This window comes from Squalius cephalus, assembly GCF_949319135.1.
Source record: "Squalius cephalus genome assembly, chromosome: 9".
In the NCBI taxonomy this organism is placed as follows: Eukaryota; Metazoa; Chordata; class Actinopteri; order Cypriniformes; family Leuciscidae; genus Squalius; species Squalius cephalus.
Genome location: NC_137130.1, coordinates 8,568,245 through 8,587,688, shown reverse-complemented (window position 1 = coordinate 8,587,688; position 19,444 = coordinate 8,568,245). Strand labels below are relative to the sequence as shown.

The following is a 19,444-nucleotide window of genomic DNA, read 5'->3' as shown; positions in this document are numbered from 1 at the left end:
TAATGTGACGGTGGTGTAGTTTGTTTATAGCCTATGTTTAGCTTTTTACTTCCACAAAACTTGTACACTCTAAAAAATGCTGGGTTGTTTTAACCCAATTTTGGGGCAAATATGGACTAATCCAAACGTTGGGTTAAAAATGCAATTTAAAAATTGAACCCAACGGCTGGGTTTGTCCATATTTGACCCAAAGATGGGTTGAAACAACCCAGCATTTTTAAGGGTGTAAGAATCATAAACTTTTGTTGGTCACAGAGCTTATTTTCTGCAATAATATAAAAGCCACAGGAAAAATCCTATTGCGTTTTTTTGTCGAGGGAACCAGGTTGATGCTTCCGGGTTAACCAACAAAATACGCAATCACTTTAGCACTTTATATTTTAAAGGTACAGATATCTTATAGATGTTTATAAGAATCATGTGGCAAATAATCTTTCACCTCAGTGACAGATCCCAGCAGAAACAGACATATCGTCCAGTCGCTAGCTTTCATCTTCTTTGGCATTTCCAGTGACCCACTATCGATCTGCAAGGAAGGTAACGTCAATAAAACACTGTGCACAGTTCTAAGGGCTCTTATCCTGTTACTGACACAAACAGAAGTACTTGTCTTCTTTTCTAGTCTTTTGCAAACATAGACCCACACATAAACATGCAGACGTATGTACAGAAAACTCTATTGTCTCTGATGGTTACTTCAGTTTGTGTAGCATTGATTAAGAACATGTGGAAGTTAGGCTTGTGCAATGTAACTATATGTAATTATATGTTCATAAACACTTTTTTCAATGTTTTTGTGTGTTGATGCAAATTAATCATAAAATCAGAGTTCTGTATAAATTCACTGAAAACTGATTCACATCACTTGCTCTGTGTCTAATGGGCAAATTAGTCAAACGAGTCTAATAAAATCATTGCAATATTTACAATGTTGCTTAATTAAATCGCCAGCAAAACCATTGAAAATAGCTTGAATATTCACTACTGAGCCCTTCGTAGAAGGGTTATTTTTCAGAATGTCAGGTCACATACTGTACATGCACTTTAACTTAGATTTTGGGGTTTCTTTAAAACCCAGTGAAGAACGGTTTAGAAGAACAGGCTCTCACAATACACTTATCTATTGCTAAAAAAAAGAGTTGCTAATGTGGAGCAAAGATCCCTGATATTACTAAATAATGTCCCCTGACTGCTCACATTGGAAGGTATGGCATGTCTTCAAGTCTGTTTGGACTTGCGCTACTCATTGGGTCACACTCTTGCAGGAGAGTGGGGAAAGCAAAAGGGGGTATTTCAAATTAGAAACAGATGGTGAAAACCAGTCGTAATGTTGCTCACAATGCAGCATGTCATGAAACAGCACTGGCAGATCCCAAGGACCACTGCTTGTAGCTGCGTCATTGGCTGAAATAATGGTGTTTACTTTTCCATTCGAGGGAATAAACATGCAGGTTAGAGCCTTTGTGAGCCATTCTGCAGGCTGGTTGCACTGATACTGATATCCGCACTATGTTATCTTCTGTGGATATCTGCACTACTTGAACAAACAGCTACAGTATTTTCCCCCTGCCAGTGCAGCCTTTTGAGTACAACCAGATGGGAGGAAAATGTATGTGTCTTATGGTCATTTTAACTGATTGAGTTTGAAACAGATAAATCAACTAAGTACTCGGGGGGCGAGATAAGGTGGAGCAAGTTCAGTCTGTGCTTCTCTATAAGATGTGAATGCAATAACATCCTGTATGTACTGTACAATCTCTAAACTTCATACAGTTTTCAGAGCTTTACTACACTTGACTTACACTATACATTGCTGATGCAAGTTGCCATCTTTCTGTAACCAATGATGAGATCACAAGGTTTAACTAAAATGCCACCATAACAATCAAATCACATAATTTAGAAGCAGCATCCCATTTATGTATTCAACACCCACTTTTATCAGTGGGAAATATTGAAAAAATCACGCAATCAGTGTGTTTAAATAATCAATCAATCACTGATTAATGCGGTTAATTTCTACAGGAAATTTAACTTGATGAATAAGGAAACAGCACTTCCGTATTTTTATTTTCTTGTAGTAACAGTAGTAGTGTTAGAGGTCTATTATTACAGTATGTATGTGGGTGTGAGAAATAAAATCTGAATTATTATTACTATTATGAATTATTTGCCATTTGTTTGTTTCCTAGTTTTAGGTTAATCTTGGCAACTTAGTACTAATGTGTTCCCTTTATGTAAACTATAATGCAAACTCTTATGATAACTATTAGTGTCCACACCAATGGCCAATAATGTTCTGTTTATTCTAGCTTGCATTGTAGTTTTGTTTTATTAACATAAATGCAATGCACTCTTTTAAAGTTGGATGGAATATGACTGGCTATCACTGACTATGTTAACATGCACACTCATAATGCGATTATAATGAGATGTAGGTGATATTGCAATTGAACTCCCTCATATAAACACAAAACTTTGATCAAATTGATGTGATTATGCTCATAATCATATCAACCGTAATGGTAGTAAAATATGTGGCGTCTGCCGATTTTAATCGCAATTAACAGACATGTAAACACTTTAATTGCATCTGTTTCTCTCTGAGCAAAGTGTGCATTTGCTTGTGATGACGTTGTCATGCGTAGATTCATAAACTTGGCAGTAAAGAAGACCCAACCCATTTTTGGGGTGCTTAAGAAACTGAATTCATGTTGACAACGTTGCGTGACATGAATATAATGCAGTATATTGATGGTCGAAAAACAACGAAATGAAGACACTTGTAGGCACGTCACCGGAAAACATCGCATTTGACGCAAGGTGATTAAAACTGTGGCCAGTAACACGCTCACTGAATGTGAGTTGAGGTGTGTGAATAATGGTGGTAAAAAATAACCACAATTCTTAGCGAAAAATCATGATAATGAAAATTGCATGTAAACAGGAGTGAAGAGGTTTACTCGTCTCATCTAATCATCTTACTGTGATTAAGTTCTTTCTCTGATTATTGGAAATAATCACATTATTGGTGCACATGTAAACATAGTCAGTGTTAGAGTCACTTTATGGCTATTATTATCGTTCTTTATTCAGTCTAACGCAAAACGTTTCTGGAAAGTTCGCTTTGGCAAGCTGTTTCAAACTACAGAAACAAAATCCAGACAAACATTTTTTGGCTTGATTTTGTTCAAAATTATGTCACAGCAGTTCATTCTTCGATTTCGCTTGAAGTATATAGGTGTCTTCACTTTTGCTCTGATCTAAATACATTTGTGTTGTAGTCATTGCACAAGTTAAATAGTTCCCCCTTTTGAAATTCTTCATGTTCCACATCAAGTGTAGAGCACTTGAGAATGAGTAGGAAATAATCAAGGGCTAAGTGCACACACACTCCTCTGAGTAATGACCGATTATCTCCATCCTTACTCTTCCAAATGGAAATCCAATAACACTTCCTTAAATTACACTTGTTGGGGCTATTAGTCATAAGCGAAATTAATACCATTTATACCAGTTTGATACCAGTCTAATAAATGACTGAGCGTTTCAAACTGCAGTGTGTGTGTTACCTTATTAGTGTTGCAATCGATAGACAAAAAGGTCACTTTGTAGGTCAGGCAATCTCCCTTAATACCTCATTGGTATAAAGACTTTGATGTGTGTTCCTTAATTCAGCAGAGCAGATCATCCTACATTTATTAATCACATGTGAAGTCTGTTTTATTTTTATGAAAATACAATAGTGGCACAGGACTGTATAGTTCTCTTACGAGAGGTTCTCTCGTATTGCGTAGTTGCTACGCTACGGGAAAGCCTTTCTTTCTCGAGATACTGAAGCCAAAAATTATCCTTAATTTTTATAATCTTGTCAACGCAGTGCGGCAGCCTGCAGACCTAGGGCGAGCTACTAGCGTGCCCATTGGCTGCCCTGCGGCAACTGCAGCAGCCTACCGCTGAGCCCTTGGCGTGACGTCACGACCAATGAGCGCGCTTGGCGCGCTTACTGCGTCACAGCCCGCGAAAAGGGGGGTGTGGCTTAGCGTATATAAACAGGGCTCGGAGGCTGCTTCTCTGATTTCTGTCTTTTCAGCGAAGCTCTTCGCATCGCTGCTCTCTGAGGAAGCCGCCGTTGAATCAAGCGACCAGCACGCCGAGGATCTCAGCCTGAGGACGCCGGCCGCCTTCGCCGCCTTCAGCCTTCCCTGCCTGCTTCGCTATCCGGCGAATATATCCTTTACTGCTCTGTGTTGTATGTGTGTGTGTGTTCGCCCCGCGACACACTTTGCATCTAAAAGAGCGCGAGGCGTTGTTGCAAATGCCTCGCTCATCCTGTGGCTCGTGCAGAGCCTCGCTCAGCGACGGAGACCGCCACGTGGTCTGCGCTCTCTGCCTGGGCCTCGACCACGCAGCCCGCGCCCTCTCCACGGGCGGCTGCGAACAGTGTGAGGACTTGCCGATGTCGACCCTGCGGGCTCGACTCGCCATGTTTGATGATCCTCCACCTTCCCCGGCTGCCTCTTCAGGGCCGCGAAAGAAGAAACGCCGCTCTCAAAGGCCTCCCGAGCCGGTGGTTATAGCTGAGCGCTCGCCGGAGCCCCTCCCGCGAGCCTCGCTCTCTCCTTCTCCCCCGCCCTTCACCGACGCGCAGCGGCCGGCCACTGCCTGCACTGCCGTCGCCTTTGGGGATGAAGCAGATGACGCCGCTGACAGCTGCTCTCTGCTTGCTTCGGACAGCGAGGAATGGTCGGGCTCTCACCGCTCCGCCTCCTCGACTCCAGAGTCTGGCAGGTCCCGCTCCAGTGTTGACGCGGAGCTTATCCGCCTCCTCACCAAAGCGGTCGACCGACTGGGATTGGACTGGTCCCCACCCAAGGAGCCCGCGCCGAACCGACTCGACGGGTGTTTTCTGCCTAGCCGCCGCCAAGCGCCAGCCTCTAGGTCAGCACCCTTCCTGCCCGAGCTCCATGCGGAGCTATCGAAGTCGTGGAACGCGCCCTTCTCCGCTAGACTCCGCTCATCTGTCTCCTCGGCCCTCTCCCAGGTGGACGGGGCCGCCGAGAAAGGATATACCGGCATCCCTTCCGTTGAGGAAGCGGTGGCAACGCACCTTTGCCCGCCGTCTGCTAGATGGCGCTCAAAGTCTGCCCTGCCGTCCAAAGCCTGCAGGACCACATCAGCTCTCGCCGGCCGCGCATTCGCCGCCTCCGGCCAAGCTGCTTCCGCCCTGCACTCGATGGCTGTTCTCCAGATCCTGCAAGCCGACCTCCTCCGTGAATTGGACGAGAAGGGCTCGGATCACACAGCCTTAACAGATCTGCGCAGCGCGACGGACCTTTCGCTCCGCGCTACCAAAACCGCTGCACAAGCCATCGGCAGATCCATGGCCGCGCTCACCGTCATCGACAGACACTTATGGTTGACGCTGGCGGATATGAGTGAGTCAGAACGCGCTGTTTTCCTCAACGCCCCGCTCTCGCCCACTGGCCTCTTCGGCCCTGCGGTCAGCGGGATTGTGGACCGCTTCTCTGAAGTACAGAAGGCGTCGCAGGCTATGAATCTCTTCCTGCCCCGCCGCTCGAGCCCAGCCGCAGGCCGCTCTCAAGCTCAGCCTCCTGCGCGCAGCTCCACACAGCGCTCGTCTCGGCCACCAACTGCTTCGCAGCGACGCCAGGGCGGCCGCCCTAGGTCGCGCTCAACCAGCCGTCACAGACCGCCGCCCCCCCGGGGTCCGCGTCCCAAGATAACGCTGAAGTCTGAGCCCGCGAAGTCCTCCTAGCACCCGCAGGGAGGAAAAGATGGCTGAGTCCCGCTGCGGCCGGACCGCCATCAAAACGCCCAGCTCTGTCAGTCCCCTCAGTACAGGCTACTGCAGCAGCTTACACCGCAGCCAACGAGCCAGTAATACCACTCGCTCGCCTGCACACAAACGCCGTTTTTACGGCGGCCCAAATAAATCTCAGAAAGAGTGTAAATTCGGGTTTTCCGGCTCCGGCCGAAGGTGTTGTAAGTGCAGAAAATGTGCCCACTCCCACGTGCTCACTGCTTCACACAAACACGGTCCCCATGGTAACGCGCTCAGAGCGCTCTCTCATAAAGCGGTCACACACCGCTCGAGTACTAAGTGTAGTAAATGTGCCCACAACTCTGTGCTCACATCTACCCGTAACTCGCTCTGTCACTCGGTTACCCCGGGCAACAACGGCTCAGGCCGAGAGTATTATAAGTGTAGAAAATGTGCCCACTCCCATGTGCTCACTGCTTCACACAAACAGGGTCCCCATGGTAACGCGCACAGAGCGCTCTCTCATGAAGCGGACGCAAGCCGCTCGAGTATTAAGTGTAGAAAATGTGCCCACAGCCTTGTGCTCACACCTACCCGCTGTTCGCTCTGCCAGTCAGTTACCTTGGGTCACAGACCCTCTAAAGCTCCCAAACACTGGCCATGTCATAAGTGTAAACTCTGCGCCCGCTCACGAGCACGCGCACTCACTTTTAGACATTATAATCCCCACGCCACTCTCGCGCCTGGGATGTTTGACAGCAAATCACGCTCCATCCGATGGGACCGAGCTACTGAATGCTGTTCAGTCGGCCAATACTGTTTACCAGCCCCCGTGTTCGAGCACCAGCGGCGCGCACGCCGCTCCATCCTCTCTGATACAGGTTCCCCATCCCGCGCAGCGCGGCGATCTGAACCCAGAGACCATTCGACCCCTAGCTATGCATGCGAAAGCATGGGAAGCGATTCAGGGCGCGTCAGAATGGGTGCTGAATACTATAAAACACGGCTATTCGCTTCAATTCGCTCGTCGCCCTCCGCGCTTTACAGCACAGACGGAGATGAGAGTGAGTTCAGAAGCTGCGCACCTGCTTCAAGCAGAAATAGCGAAGCTGCTGCGCAAAGGGGCTATAGAACAGGTTCATCCTTCCCTGAGCGAGTCGGGCTTTTACAGCCGCTACTTCCTCGTACCCAAGAAGGACGGAGCGTTAAGACCTATTTTAGATCTGAGACATCTGAACAAAGCCCTCATGAGACGGCCGTTCAAAATGATCACAACCAGAAAAATCCTCGCGCAGATTCGCCCAGGAGACTGGTTTATCTCTCTCGATCTAAAAGACGCATACTTTCAGATCCAGATAACTCCCCGTCACAGGCCATTCTTGAGATTCGCCTTCAACGGTCGAGTATATCAGTACACAGTCCTGCCCTTCGGCCTGTCTTTGGCACCCCGTACATTTACGAAATGCATGGACACGGCCCTCGCTCCCCTGAGAAAACAGGGAATGCGAATACTGAATTATCTGGACGATTGGCTTATTCTAGCGCAGTCAGAGACGGAACTTGTGTCTCACAGAACAGCGCTTCTCAGCCATTTGGAGGAGCTGGGTCTCTCGGTCAACTGGACCAAGAGCTCGCTATCGCCCCGTCAGTCAATTTCCTTTCTTGGAATAGAACTGGACTCGGTGGCTATGACGGCCAGACTGTCGGAGCAGCGCGCGCGCCGCATCCGCCTCCTCGCCGCATCCCTCCAAATAGGCAGCCGGGTTCCGCTGAGGACATTCCAGCGTATCTTGGGGCATATGGCCTCAGCTGCAGCAGCGCTCCAGCTGGGCTTACTGCGCATGCGCCCGCTTCAACGCTGGCTGAAAGCGCGCGTGCCCCACCGAGCCTGGGCGGCCGGCGGCTTGCGAGTCAGAGTGAATCAGGGCTGCATTTCAGCCCTGCAGCCCTGGCTGGCAGCCGAATGGTATCTCACGGGAGTGACTATGGGAGTGATTTCACACCGGAAAGTTGTCTCGACAGACGCTTCCAACCTAGGTTGGGGAGCGCTCTTCGAAGGCAGACCGGTCTATGGCCGCTGGTCAGACCAGGAGAATCTCCTACACATAAACTGTCTAGAGATGCTCGCGGTCGAGAAAGCGCTCAAACACTTCCTCCCATTCCTCCACGGTCACCATGTTCTAGTCCGCACGGACAATACATCGGTAGTGGCCTATGTGAATCGCCAGGGCGGTGTCAGATCAAAGACGCTCTGCACCCTGGCGGAACGCCTCCTCGTGTGGGCTCAGCACTCTCTGCGCTCGCTGAGAGCCGCGCATGTGCCTGGCCACCTGAACGAGGGTCCCGACAGACTGTCCAGGGACAACGTTCCCCCTGGGGAGTGGTCTCTACACCCCCAAACAGTCCAGTTACTGTGGCGCCGTTTCGGCAAAGCGAAAGTCGACCTTTTTGCGTCAAAAGACAACGCTCATTGCCCAGAGTTCTTCTCGAAGAACGAGGACGCGCTGGCCCAGCGGCCCGTTGTACGCTTTTCCCCCGGTCTCTCTGCTGCCTCAGGTCATCGAGAGAATCAGGGAAGCGCGCCACTCAGTGCTCCTCATAGCCCCATGCTGGGAGAACCAAGCTTGGTTCCCGGATCTAATACAGCTGGCAGACTCAGCCCCCTGGCCGATACCGGTGAAGAGAGACCTTCTCTCTCAAGCCCGCGGCTCGATATGGCATCCCCATCCAGAGCGCTGGTCTCTGCATGCGTGGAGCCTCAACGATTACAGGCTGATCTGCCAGACGGGGTCATGAACACGATCATACAATCTAGAGCCCCCTCTACGAGGCGGCTCTACATGTCGAAATGGTCAGTGTTTAACAGATGGTGCACTGCTAAGGGGCTCAATCCACAGACATGTGGGGTATCGCGAATTCTGTGTTTCCTTCAAGAGCTACTGGACGCGGGCAGGTCCCCCTCCACGCTCAAAGTCTATGTTGCGGCCATTTCAGCGCTCTCTGTTTCAGCGCATTAGGAAGGAACGAGTTCGTCATCCGCTTCCTTAGGGGAGCCAGGAGGATGAACCCCCCGCGACCCCCCGCGGTTCCTATGTGGGATCTTTCTCTGGTCTTGGAGGCCCTGAGAGCGCATCCCTTCGAACCCTTGGAAACTGTGGATATGAAATACCTCACGCTCAAAACCGTTTTTCTGATAGCACTGTCTTCAGTCAAACGAGTGGGAGACCTTCACGCGTTATCTATTAACGCCGCGTGCCTCGAGTTCGGACCTAATGACTCCAAAGTCATTCTCAGACCGAGGCATGGGTACGTTCCCAAAATTTTGGGCACTCCCTTCAGAGCACAGGTCATTTCCCTCTCAGCCCTGCCAACGCATGGCAGCGAGGCCGATGGTAATCTCCTCTGCCCGGTCAGGGCGTTGAGGAACTACATTTCACGGTCCGCCGCTTTCAGGCGCTCGGATCAGCTCTTTGTTTCGTTTGGTGGGCGCACCAAGGGTCTCGCCGCCTCGAAACACAGCCTGTCCAGATGGATAGTGGACGCTATTGCTGTGGCTTATGCGTCTAAAGACCTGCAGTGCCCATTGGGCATTCGAGCTCACTCCACCAGAGGCATGGCCTCGTCGTGGGCGTGGTCCAGCGGGATTCCCATTCATGACATTTGTGCAGCGGCAGGCTGGGCCTCCCCCTCTACATTTGTTAGGTTTTACAACCTGGATGTTCCCGCCTTGCAGGCGAAAGTGTTATCAGTCTAAGTCTCGCGTATGCCGGCCCACTATCTGTGCGCGGGCTACGGTGTGTGATTTAGCTCTACTGGTTGAGCTGCACTATGCAGGGAATTGTCAGTTCGGACCGGCCGTGCCGCTCCAAACCCCCTAGTGTGTGCTTATGTACGGCGCTAGCCCTCTTTAGGCCGCCCGGCTCTCCGCTATCACGTTCCCCGGGCTCTCCCTGGGACTCATTCAGTGGATGCTGGGCGCGCACGGCGTTGACAAGGGCGTTCCCGTAGCGTAGCAACTACGCAATACGAGAGAACCTCTCGTAAGAGAACGTTTCGGTTACTCACGTAACCTCTGTTCTCTCTAGAAGAGGGAACGAGTATTGCGTAGCCCGCCGTGCTCGCGCCACGAGCTCATTTCGCTTCATGCGACAGAAACCAGAGAAGCAGCCTCCGAGCCCTGTTTATATACGCTAAGCCACACCCCCCTTTTCGCGGGCTGTGACGCAGTAAGCGCGCCAAGCGCGCTCATTGGTCGTGACGTCACGCCAAGGGCTCAGCGGTAGGCTGCTGCAGTTGCCGCAGGGCAGCCAATGGGCACGCTAGTAGCTCGCCCTAGGTCTGCAGGCTGCCGCACTGCGTTGACAAGATTATAAAAATTAAGGATAATTTTTGGCTTCAGTATCTCGAGAAAGAAAGGCTTTCCCGTAGCGTAGCAACTACGCAATACTCGTTCCCTCTTCTAGAGAGAACAGAGGTTACGTGAGTAACCGAAACGATTCAATTCAAGTACGAGTCCAGTGTGATTTACTATTATTTATATTATTTATTATCCACTATTATTTATCCTACAGCAAAGACAATATACACGACAATTCAAAACTTTGGGGTCAGTAAGATTTTTTTTTTTAAAGAAATCACTTACTCAGCTGTATTCAGCAAGCATGCATTAAATTGATTAAAAGTGACAGTAAAGACTATTTCAAATAAATGCTGTTCTTTTGAGCTTTTTATTAATCAAAGAATATTGGAAATAAATGTATCACAGTTTTCACAAACATATTAAACAGCACAACTGTTTTCAACATTGATAGATGAACATTTATATATATAAAAAAAGCAGCCTTGGTGAGGGAAAAACAAAATATTGACAATATTGACCATTAAAATTTTGAAGGGTAGTGTATATAATAAAGTGCTCTAAACACTGTGTACTTGTGTATAGATTTGTAAGAAATCTTTCTTTCTGCTTATCGCACACTTGTTTTGAAGCTGAAGCTTGTAAACATCCTACAGTGACCAAAGGATGTTTACTTGCAGTCCAAGTTCCTTCTAAGCATTCACAATTACCTTTTCCTATTTCCAGAATAATTCCAGCTCGCTCAGAAGTCCCACAATGTGATCTGTGGAGATTAGACTTATCGCTCAGATACATGCTCGGCACAGACCCAGTGGCACGTCTGTTGATGTAAATATGAATGAATTTGTATTAATCTCATTTCCATTAGAGATGCAAATGTAAACATTGCAACTGTGCGCTCAAGATAAACACTCCTGAAAATATATTGAATTGAAATCCTAGAAAATTATTTCATTATTTCCTTATCCTAATGTTATTCCAAACTATTTTTTTTACATGGAAAACCAAAGGTGAGTTTTTAAAGAAAAGTGAGAAAAACAGTCTTCAGAATTTCTCCTTTTGCTTTTACTTCTTTCTTCAGCAGGTGATTTGGAACAGATAAATTATTCCTGTCTTGAAGCAAAGGATTTTTTTTATACGTGACATGAAGTGTTTTAAGATAAGTTTGACAATTGACTGCATATTTCAAATATACACATAACCGTAAAGCATTTTCTTTCCTGAGAAGTGTTATTTTAGTATTACTTATATACTATTTGTTGATTATTATTTTAATATTTTGAATCAAGTATTATTTTTTATTTTAATTTTAATTTTTAGATTTAGTCATTTTGTTTTCTGCTTTCATAATTATTATTTTATTTGTTTTTTGTTTTTGAAATATATTCCTGCTTCTTTAGTACTTTTATTTCAGTTAGTTGCCAAGGCCTTTTTACGTTTAAACTTTATTCTATATAGCTTATCTGATATTTATATTATTTCAACTTTATATTAATGAATTAATAGTTCAAATTAGTTAACAATAACAACAGTGCTCCTAAATGCAACACATTCTTTCTTGTAACTGGCAACTCTTGCAACAAAAATCTGCAACAAGACCATGATCTAGAAAGCAACATTGTAACCTGCCACCTGATTACATAACAGCCCAAAAAGCCCATAGCAGTTCACTCCTTTACACACTTACTCCACACCCCTTTTGTCAAGGCACCTCAAACCCTTAGATGATTCTTTCATGTCATTCCACTGTTTTTTCTGTTAGTTGTAGCTGATGTGTATTAACTGAAAATGAAGCCAACATTGGCTCACTGCCTTGGGTACAACCCGATATTGAGCTTTATAAAGCAAGTCATAATGAAGTCATGCAGATGCTGGAGAACACAGCTGGTGATTCTGTCAGAGTAAAAGCCGCTCTGAATTGTCTTGGAAGGTTTAAGTGGGTGGGATGTAGCACAAGATATTCGAAAAATGCCAAGCTTTTACTTCCTCTGATACCCGTGCCCTTCCACTTCCCTGAACAACTATCCGTCACATACAACAACTTATATGACATATACCATTTTTGTTAATGTTGCAAGTGAAATGTATGTAATCCGGATCATATATTTCATATATCATATACATTATTTTTCTTTGCTTAGATTTGTTCATGGTTTTAAAGTATGTTGGCATGTTGCACGACCTGTTCATGTTGGCAACTGTATAATTTTATTAGCTTTTATTAGTGTAATAGATGAATTTGCTTCAAAATATTGTAGAGTTTGATTTTTTCATCCCTGGTCTTTGAAGTCAACAACAAAAGTAATTTAAAGTATTTTTACGTTGTTAAAGATAAGAAGCCTATTTATGTTGCTATTCTAACTATTCACAATTATACAGTAAATACCTTTCAAAAGTTTGGGGTCGGTAAAAGAAGTTTTGAAAGAAGTCTCTTATGCTCAACAAGGCTGGCTGCATGTATTTGATCAAAAAAGCATTAAGAACTGTAATATTTTGAAATATTATATATATTTTAAAATAACTGTTTTCTATTTTAATACATTAAATAGAATTCCTGTGATGCGAAGCTGAATTTTCAGCATCATTACTCCAATCTTCAGTGTCACATGATCCTTCAGAAATCATTCTAACATGCTGATTTGGTGCACAAGATTATCAATGTTGAAAAACAGATGTGCTGCTTAATATTTTTGTGGAACCCGTGATCAAAAAAATGTCTGGATTCTTCAATGAGAAAGTTCAAAAGAACTGTATTTAATTATGTCTTTTGTAACAATGGAAAAGTCTTCACTACTTTTGATCAATTTAATCCTTGCTGAATAAAAGGTTTAATTTCTTTCCAGAAAGATATATTTTTAATGGTATATAGCGCATCGTTTTTATTATTTGCATTTAAAAAAAAAAATTTAAGGATAGATCTGAGATCCATTTTTGAGAACCACTGTTGCAATATAATGCAGACACAAGCTGGTCATATTTGTTTTCTATGAATTAAACACAGTAAGGTTATTTCAATGTCACATCATGATGGTTTCAACAATAGCAGGCAATGCAGTGACAATTTGAGGGATTATGTTTACTTGAGCATCAGGTTCGTCTAGATAGCAACGGGATATTACAAAAGAGGGTGTGAAATCATACACTGTAACTCAATATGAGGAATATACAGTACCAGTACTGTAACTTAAAATAGAACCAGGGAGTATGAAAAACAGCCTATAAAAAGTAGTACAGCATTAAGCAAAAAAGTATGAATGTTTTATTTAGACTGACACCAGCATATGTCAAATCAGGGCAGCAAATTGCTTTTATGAAACACAGCACGTAACTACCTGGAAACATCTGCCAAATGTTGATTCTTGGTAATGTGAGCTGACCCTCCCTTTCCTGCCCCAGCGTAACACAGCTGAACATGCAAAACTGCAGGGGTGACCATTATCCTCTAGTGTGGCTACTGATACAAACAGCCCAAGGAGAACAGAAATAAAACAGGGTAGCAAAGCTGTTCATTTTAAGATATTTCAGGGCTCAAACCATAATCCATCCCCTGAGTGTTTCCACTGTTTTTCATAACTTGCTCTTAAGTGTCTGGATACAGATGCATGTTATGATGGATCATTTGAAAACTATCATTTTGGAAATGCAGGGGCGAATTTACTAAATAGCTCAACCAGCTAAATGCTAAATAACTGATTTGCAGGATTTCTTTGGTGAACTGAATGTTAAAGCCCATGTTGCAGGTTTTTTATTTTTTCAAAATTAATATAACCTTGTATGAAAATACCATATGAAAAGTAAATGCAGGATTAAAAATTGTTTTGCAAGACATAAGGGCTCAAAACGTGACAGTTTCCTTGACCGTGTTGAAAAAACGCTTTTTTTCACCATCGCGTCATATGACGTCAATGACGTCACCTGAGGGAGTCGTTTGCAGGTCTGCGTTCGCTCAGTGTGGAGTAGGTTGGTATCGTTGGTGTCGTTCTCTCGCCTTGTTCTCCTCACACCACAACTCACCGTTGTTCTGTCTAACCCTGGCCTGTCCTGCTCACTTGGCTTCATATCAGGCTCATATGATATCATCCTATATATCAATTATATGAATTATATATATCATACGAGTAAACATTTAGGCTACAATTCCCCCAGCTTTCCGAACTGTCATTGCGATCCATTGCTTTCCTATTGTTTACTTTGACCGCTCTCCCTCATGTTACGTCACTTCCGGTTCGGTGGTTTGCGGAAGTAAAATTTTCTCACAAAAACGACTCCAGAAGCCTAAATAGCGTTTTATAAGTATATGTTTATATTTAAATCTAGTTCCTACATTATTTTTCTATACATTGGCTCACTGGGTACTCTAACCTGCAATATGGGCTTTAAACAACTCATAAAATGCATGTGAATGAAGTGGTATCAGCTGGCACAATTTAGATATTCAAGTGTTCCGCAAACAGCGTATTGTAACATTTAGTGTTTAACATTGGTAGTGTTGGGAAAGTTACTTTTAAAAGTAATGCATTACAATATTGCGTTATTCCCTAAAAAAGTAACTAATTGCGTTACTTAGTTACTTTTTAATGGAACGTTATGCATTAAGTTACTTTTAAGTTGCCTTTTCTCACCTGGGATTTTTAATAACAAACAAACAAACAAATAAACAAAAGTTCTGTTTCTCACAAATGTAAAGGCCCATTCACATTAATAGTGATATGAATGAGCCTCAGACTGAAGGAAATACAAATTCTAGCCTGTACAGTCGAGGGCTCAGCTCAAACGAACCTTTCAGCTCTGCTGCCATTCTGTATAACGGAAGAATAGTATGGAGGAGAAGAAAGTTCAGGGCTGAAACTTCGAAATCGCATCCTATACACTCATTCACTATCCCCTACATTACTCCTATTCACATAGTGAATGAAAAGGAGTGAGTGAATTCAGACACTGAGTGCACCGGAAGGGCTTCCGCTTTTGCATAGTCTGTGCTTGCTGTTTAATAATCATTTGAAACTTAGCAAACGATTTATCTTGAAATCTGTCATGGAAACTAGCATGTATAAACCTAAATAAACAATTTAATAATCAATTAAAAATGAATTTATACCTGTATGATATTATGCTGCACCCACATTGGACCATTGGTTTGGAAAATGGATGGATGGATGATTCAGCTGAGTTATGATCCACTGTGTATAATTCACAGTGAATTATGGGTATTCTCTAGCCGTTGAGCATACATCGGATGTACACTCGTTATTGCAGTGCATTGTGGGATTGAATGAGTGCACTCGATAATGTCCACTATGGTTTCGGACTACAAATGGCTTGTCCCCTCAAATAGTGCCCTATTTAAGGGTTTAGGAGGCGATTTCGGACACAACCCAGCACTCTTACTTCAGCAACAAAAACAAAATATGAAACACAAATGAGATGTTTACCTAAAGTAATTTTTGCTTAGTATGGTTGAATTGGGGCATCGAAGGTCAGCAGCAAAGATATTGGTTAATAATGTGAGATTAAATACATAAAGTATATTTGTGTTATTTAACATTTAATAATTGCTGGTTTGAGTAATTCTGAGTTTGCCTGTTTTTATTCATTATGAGGAATACTGAATCTGTTTTTGTGCAAGTGAGAAGAGTAAATGCATGCTCACATTTAGTCTAGAACTAAAATAAGCATCATGTTTACCGCACACCTCTGCATCTGATTTCTCTCAACATGGGGACAGAAGAGGTGTCAGTCAATAAATTGAAAAACAAAGTGATTCTAATATATTTTGTTGAAAGTTTAAAAGTAATGTGTTACTTTACTTGGGAAAAGTAATCTGATTAAGTAACTCACATTACTTGTAATGTTTTACCTGCACAAATAAATAAATAATTTATAACAATATTTAAATACCCCAAGTGCATTTCAGTGCATTTAGCACTTGGTTGAGCTGTTTAGTGAATTAGTCCCTGCATTTCCAAAATTATCATTTTAAAATTTTCCATTAGTACTTTTTTTGTGTTTTTACTTGATTTGCAGAAGTTCTTTGGTGAATTGGATGCTAAACAAAGAAAATACATGTAAATAAAGTGGTATCAGCTGTCACGATTCAGATATTCAACATTGGCTATAAGAACATCCTGTGAAAATATAGCTGTTAAAAACACACTTCTCTCTAGTTTATAGAAAATGCATTATTTAAAGCATGCAGCGCAGATGCCCATATGCAAGATAATAACATAGTAGCTCTTGCAACGAAGAAAGATTTTGTTTAATGAAGCAACCAGGACTAAAACAACTGATTAAGCATATTCTGCAGGACCAGGCTTGTTCAAATAAATCAAAAGGACAGAACAGGCTTCTTTTTATTTCACATGGCTTTTTTTTATAGAATGCATAAAAAAATTTAGGAGACAATTAAGACTTTCTCAAACCACAGACACAGAACCTCCTGTGATTCTGAATCCAGCAACCAAAATTATTCTACTGACTTTATTGCATGGAAACCTGTCCAATCACACGCAAATGTATCCCCTATGTTTTAAAACTAGACAGCTGAAAAAGCTCAGGGGGGGAAGCATTAGAGAAGCATTGTGTTCATAGAAGTTCCCCAAAGATATCCTGCTGTGTATAGACAGCTAGTTCTGTGTCTAGCATCTAAAACCACTTCCTCTGCAGACCATTCTCCGGGACCGTGAGTTTTGCCACTGCGCTCCCAGGATTCCTCTGAGCCATGAAAATAAAACTCGGAACCGGATCATATTCACCCCTATTTTTAAACCCGCAGACCATTCGCCTGTACCCTCCAGGACTAGAGAAGGCATGTGAAAGGTCCTGAACTTGAACTTTAGGAGACTTTGCCGCTTACAGGAGAGAACGGCATTGGAGGGTTCGCACGAAAGGCTGCGGTCCAATGAGTTATGAAACTCAGGTAACACTTTCGGCAAGATCTGTGAGGAGCAAACAAAAGTGAGAGACTAAGGGAAGGAGGTGAGTGTTAAAATTAGAAGAGGAAGATCCAGTTCCACTTGGTGCTCCTAAATCATTCAGAGAAAAATGAAATCCCACTTTTAAAGGAAGTGTTTGGCAGACACATGATAACCTAAGACTGACCCACTTGGAAGTGGGTGGGCTTTGACTCATCCACATGCATTCCCAGGATCCCCCGCACTCCGAGTGGTGGCAGAGGCCAATAAATCTTAAAGCCTCTGCCCGCCAACGGCAGTTTGTTTAGTGTATATCAGCGTTAAACACTCATTCTAAATCTCTGTATATATTTCCACTGTTCGGCAACCCACACAAGCCCTTCGTCTCTAGGGTCCATTTTTAAAAATACTACAGCCTCATTCACTCTGTGTCATCAGCTACATGTATAGCCATGATTAATTACACTGTAGGACAAACCTGGCTGCCAGTATCCATAGGAATATTCACGTAATGCTGTTATTTGTAGGCCTTTATATAACGAACCGTTACTAATATCTAGAGTGGAGGTGGCCGATAGCTGATATAATGCCAAAATACAAAGTGGTTCAAAATTAGAAGAAACCACTTCTATTCTGAATTTTTATATATTAATAATCAATTATTTGATATATTAATAATTATATTTTACATTACCCAAACTGAAACCGTTATGTATTTCCAGATCTAAATCATATAAGTACAATAGACCCCACTGTTTATGTATATATATATATATATATATATATATATATATATATATATATATATATGCATTTTTGAAAGAAGTCTCTTGTTGACCAAGGATGCATTTATTGTATAAAAAAACCTCTAAAAACAGTAATATTGTGATCAGTTGATATTGGTGTTTAATTATTATTCATATTCTTTTATTATTATTATTATCAACATTAATGTTTTTGCCATTTAATATTTTTGTGGAAACTGTGATGCATTTTCTTTCCACATTCTTGGATGAAAAGAAAGGTCAATGATCAAAACTGATTTGGAATAGAAATATTTTGTAGCATTTATAAATGTCTTTACTGTCACTTTTGAACAATTGAATGCATCCTTGCTGAATAAATATATTATTATTAAATCTTTCTTTCCCCAAACGTTTGAATGGTAGAGTATCACAGTTATTTAAAATTTCAATCATATTCACAATATTACTGTTTTTACTGTATTTTTGATTAAATAAATGCAGTTTGGTGAGCATAAGATACTTTCTTTTGAACGGTCAAACTATCTGTGTATTAAAGAGATACATGGTACAGAATAATTGCTCTAGGTATAACCATATGAAATATATCTTACAAATAAACATCACTGACTTTGATGCTTTGATGTTTGATGATGGAAATAACAGCTAGAGAGCGGGTTGCAATAAAAGGCTTGCCAGACTTCAACGCACATAAAATCAAATGAATCTAGAGAGAGGAAATTAAATGGTCCTATTAGCCTGAGTCCGGTTCAATGCCTGAAACAAGACACTGAGTCCCTGACTGTAATAAATCTTGTTTTTGTTGCATTAATTCAAAGCATCTAATCATGAACTCTGACACCACTGCTAATAAAAAATGCAAGACATATCATGGCCTGTCTCACGGTGGAGATGGAGAAAATATTTACTTTGCAAAATGCTCAGGGTTGTTTTGAGCTCACATGCATCTAATTATGTGGCCAGCGTGCACAAATTCTATTAATCCAACCAGTGGGACTGTAAAGTCGACTGCTCAAGACGAGCACACTTTTTCACTAATAGCAAAGGATTGTGAAAGCTATATTTGCGCTAAAACATTTTTCTGCTCTCCACGTTTCCGTTAAGGGGTGAACCATGGTAACTGAACGCAATGTCGCCAGGGCAGAAACACAGCTTTGTTCCACTGACATTAAATCCTCCTCGAAAGCAGCACTCAACCTTGACAAACACATGCATGCTTTGGGGCTCTGCATTGAGAAGCACATAAAAGGCTCCCAAACAGCAAGGCTAAATAATTGATTACCTTTTAAAAGCACAATCTATGCTCTTTAAGGTATTCCGTGTGGGGATTAATTGGCTTTTTCGTGATCTAAGTTGCAAATCCTCTTTCATTAGGTCCCTTTGCCAGCTAGCATCCCCAGAGACGAACAGTCACTAACCTTTTAATTTTGCAACCTGAATCCGTAGAACAAATTGTTCATTCCTCAGCACTATGAATAAGGTCTGATTTCAAAAATAAGTGATATTAGAAAATGCTTGTCCATGTAATACTCACCGCCATAATGCTTGAATGTGATTGCCAGAGCTTTGCTATGCCATTGTTAAAGTGTTCTGAGTGGTTTTACCATGCTTCTGTGCAGTTACTAGA

At 43.0% G+C, this 19,444-nt stretch overlaps 1 protein-coding gene across 2 annotated transcripts in view; it reads right to left on the bottom strand.

Moving 5' to 3' along the window:
- The window catches only part of calcrla (calcitonin receptor-like a), a 33,354-nt gene that overhangs the window by 12,175 nt on the left and 1,735 nt on the right, over window positions 1-19,444 (bottom strand). For both annotated transcript variants that reach the window (XR_013822185.1, XM_079880357.1), the window contains exon 2: window positions 440-526. Coding sequence is in view for 1 of the 2 variants with exons in the window: in XM_079880357.1 (XP_079736483.1) it covers window positions 440-505 (66 nt within the window). In the remaining variant the exon portion in view is untranslated. The remainder of the gene's footprint in view (window positions 1-439; window positions 527-19,444) is intronic.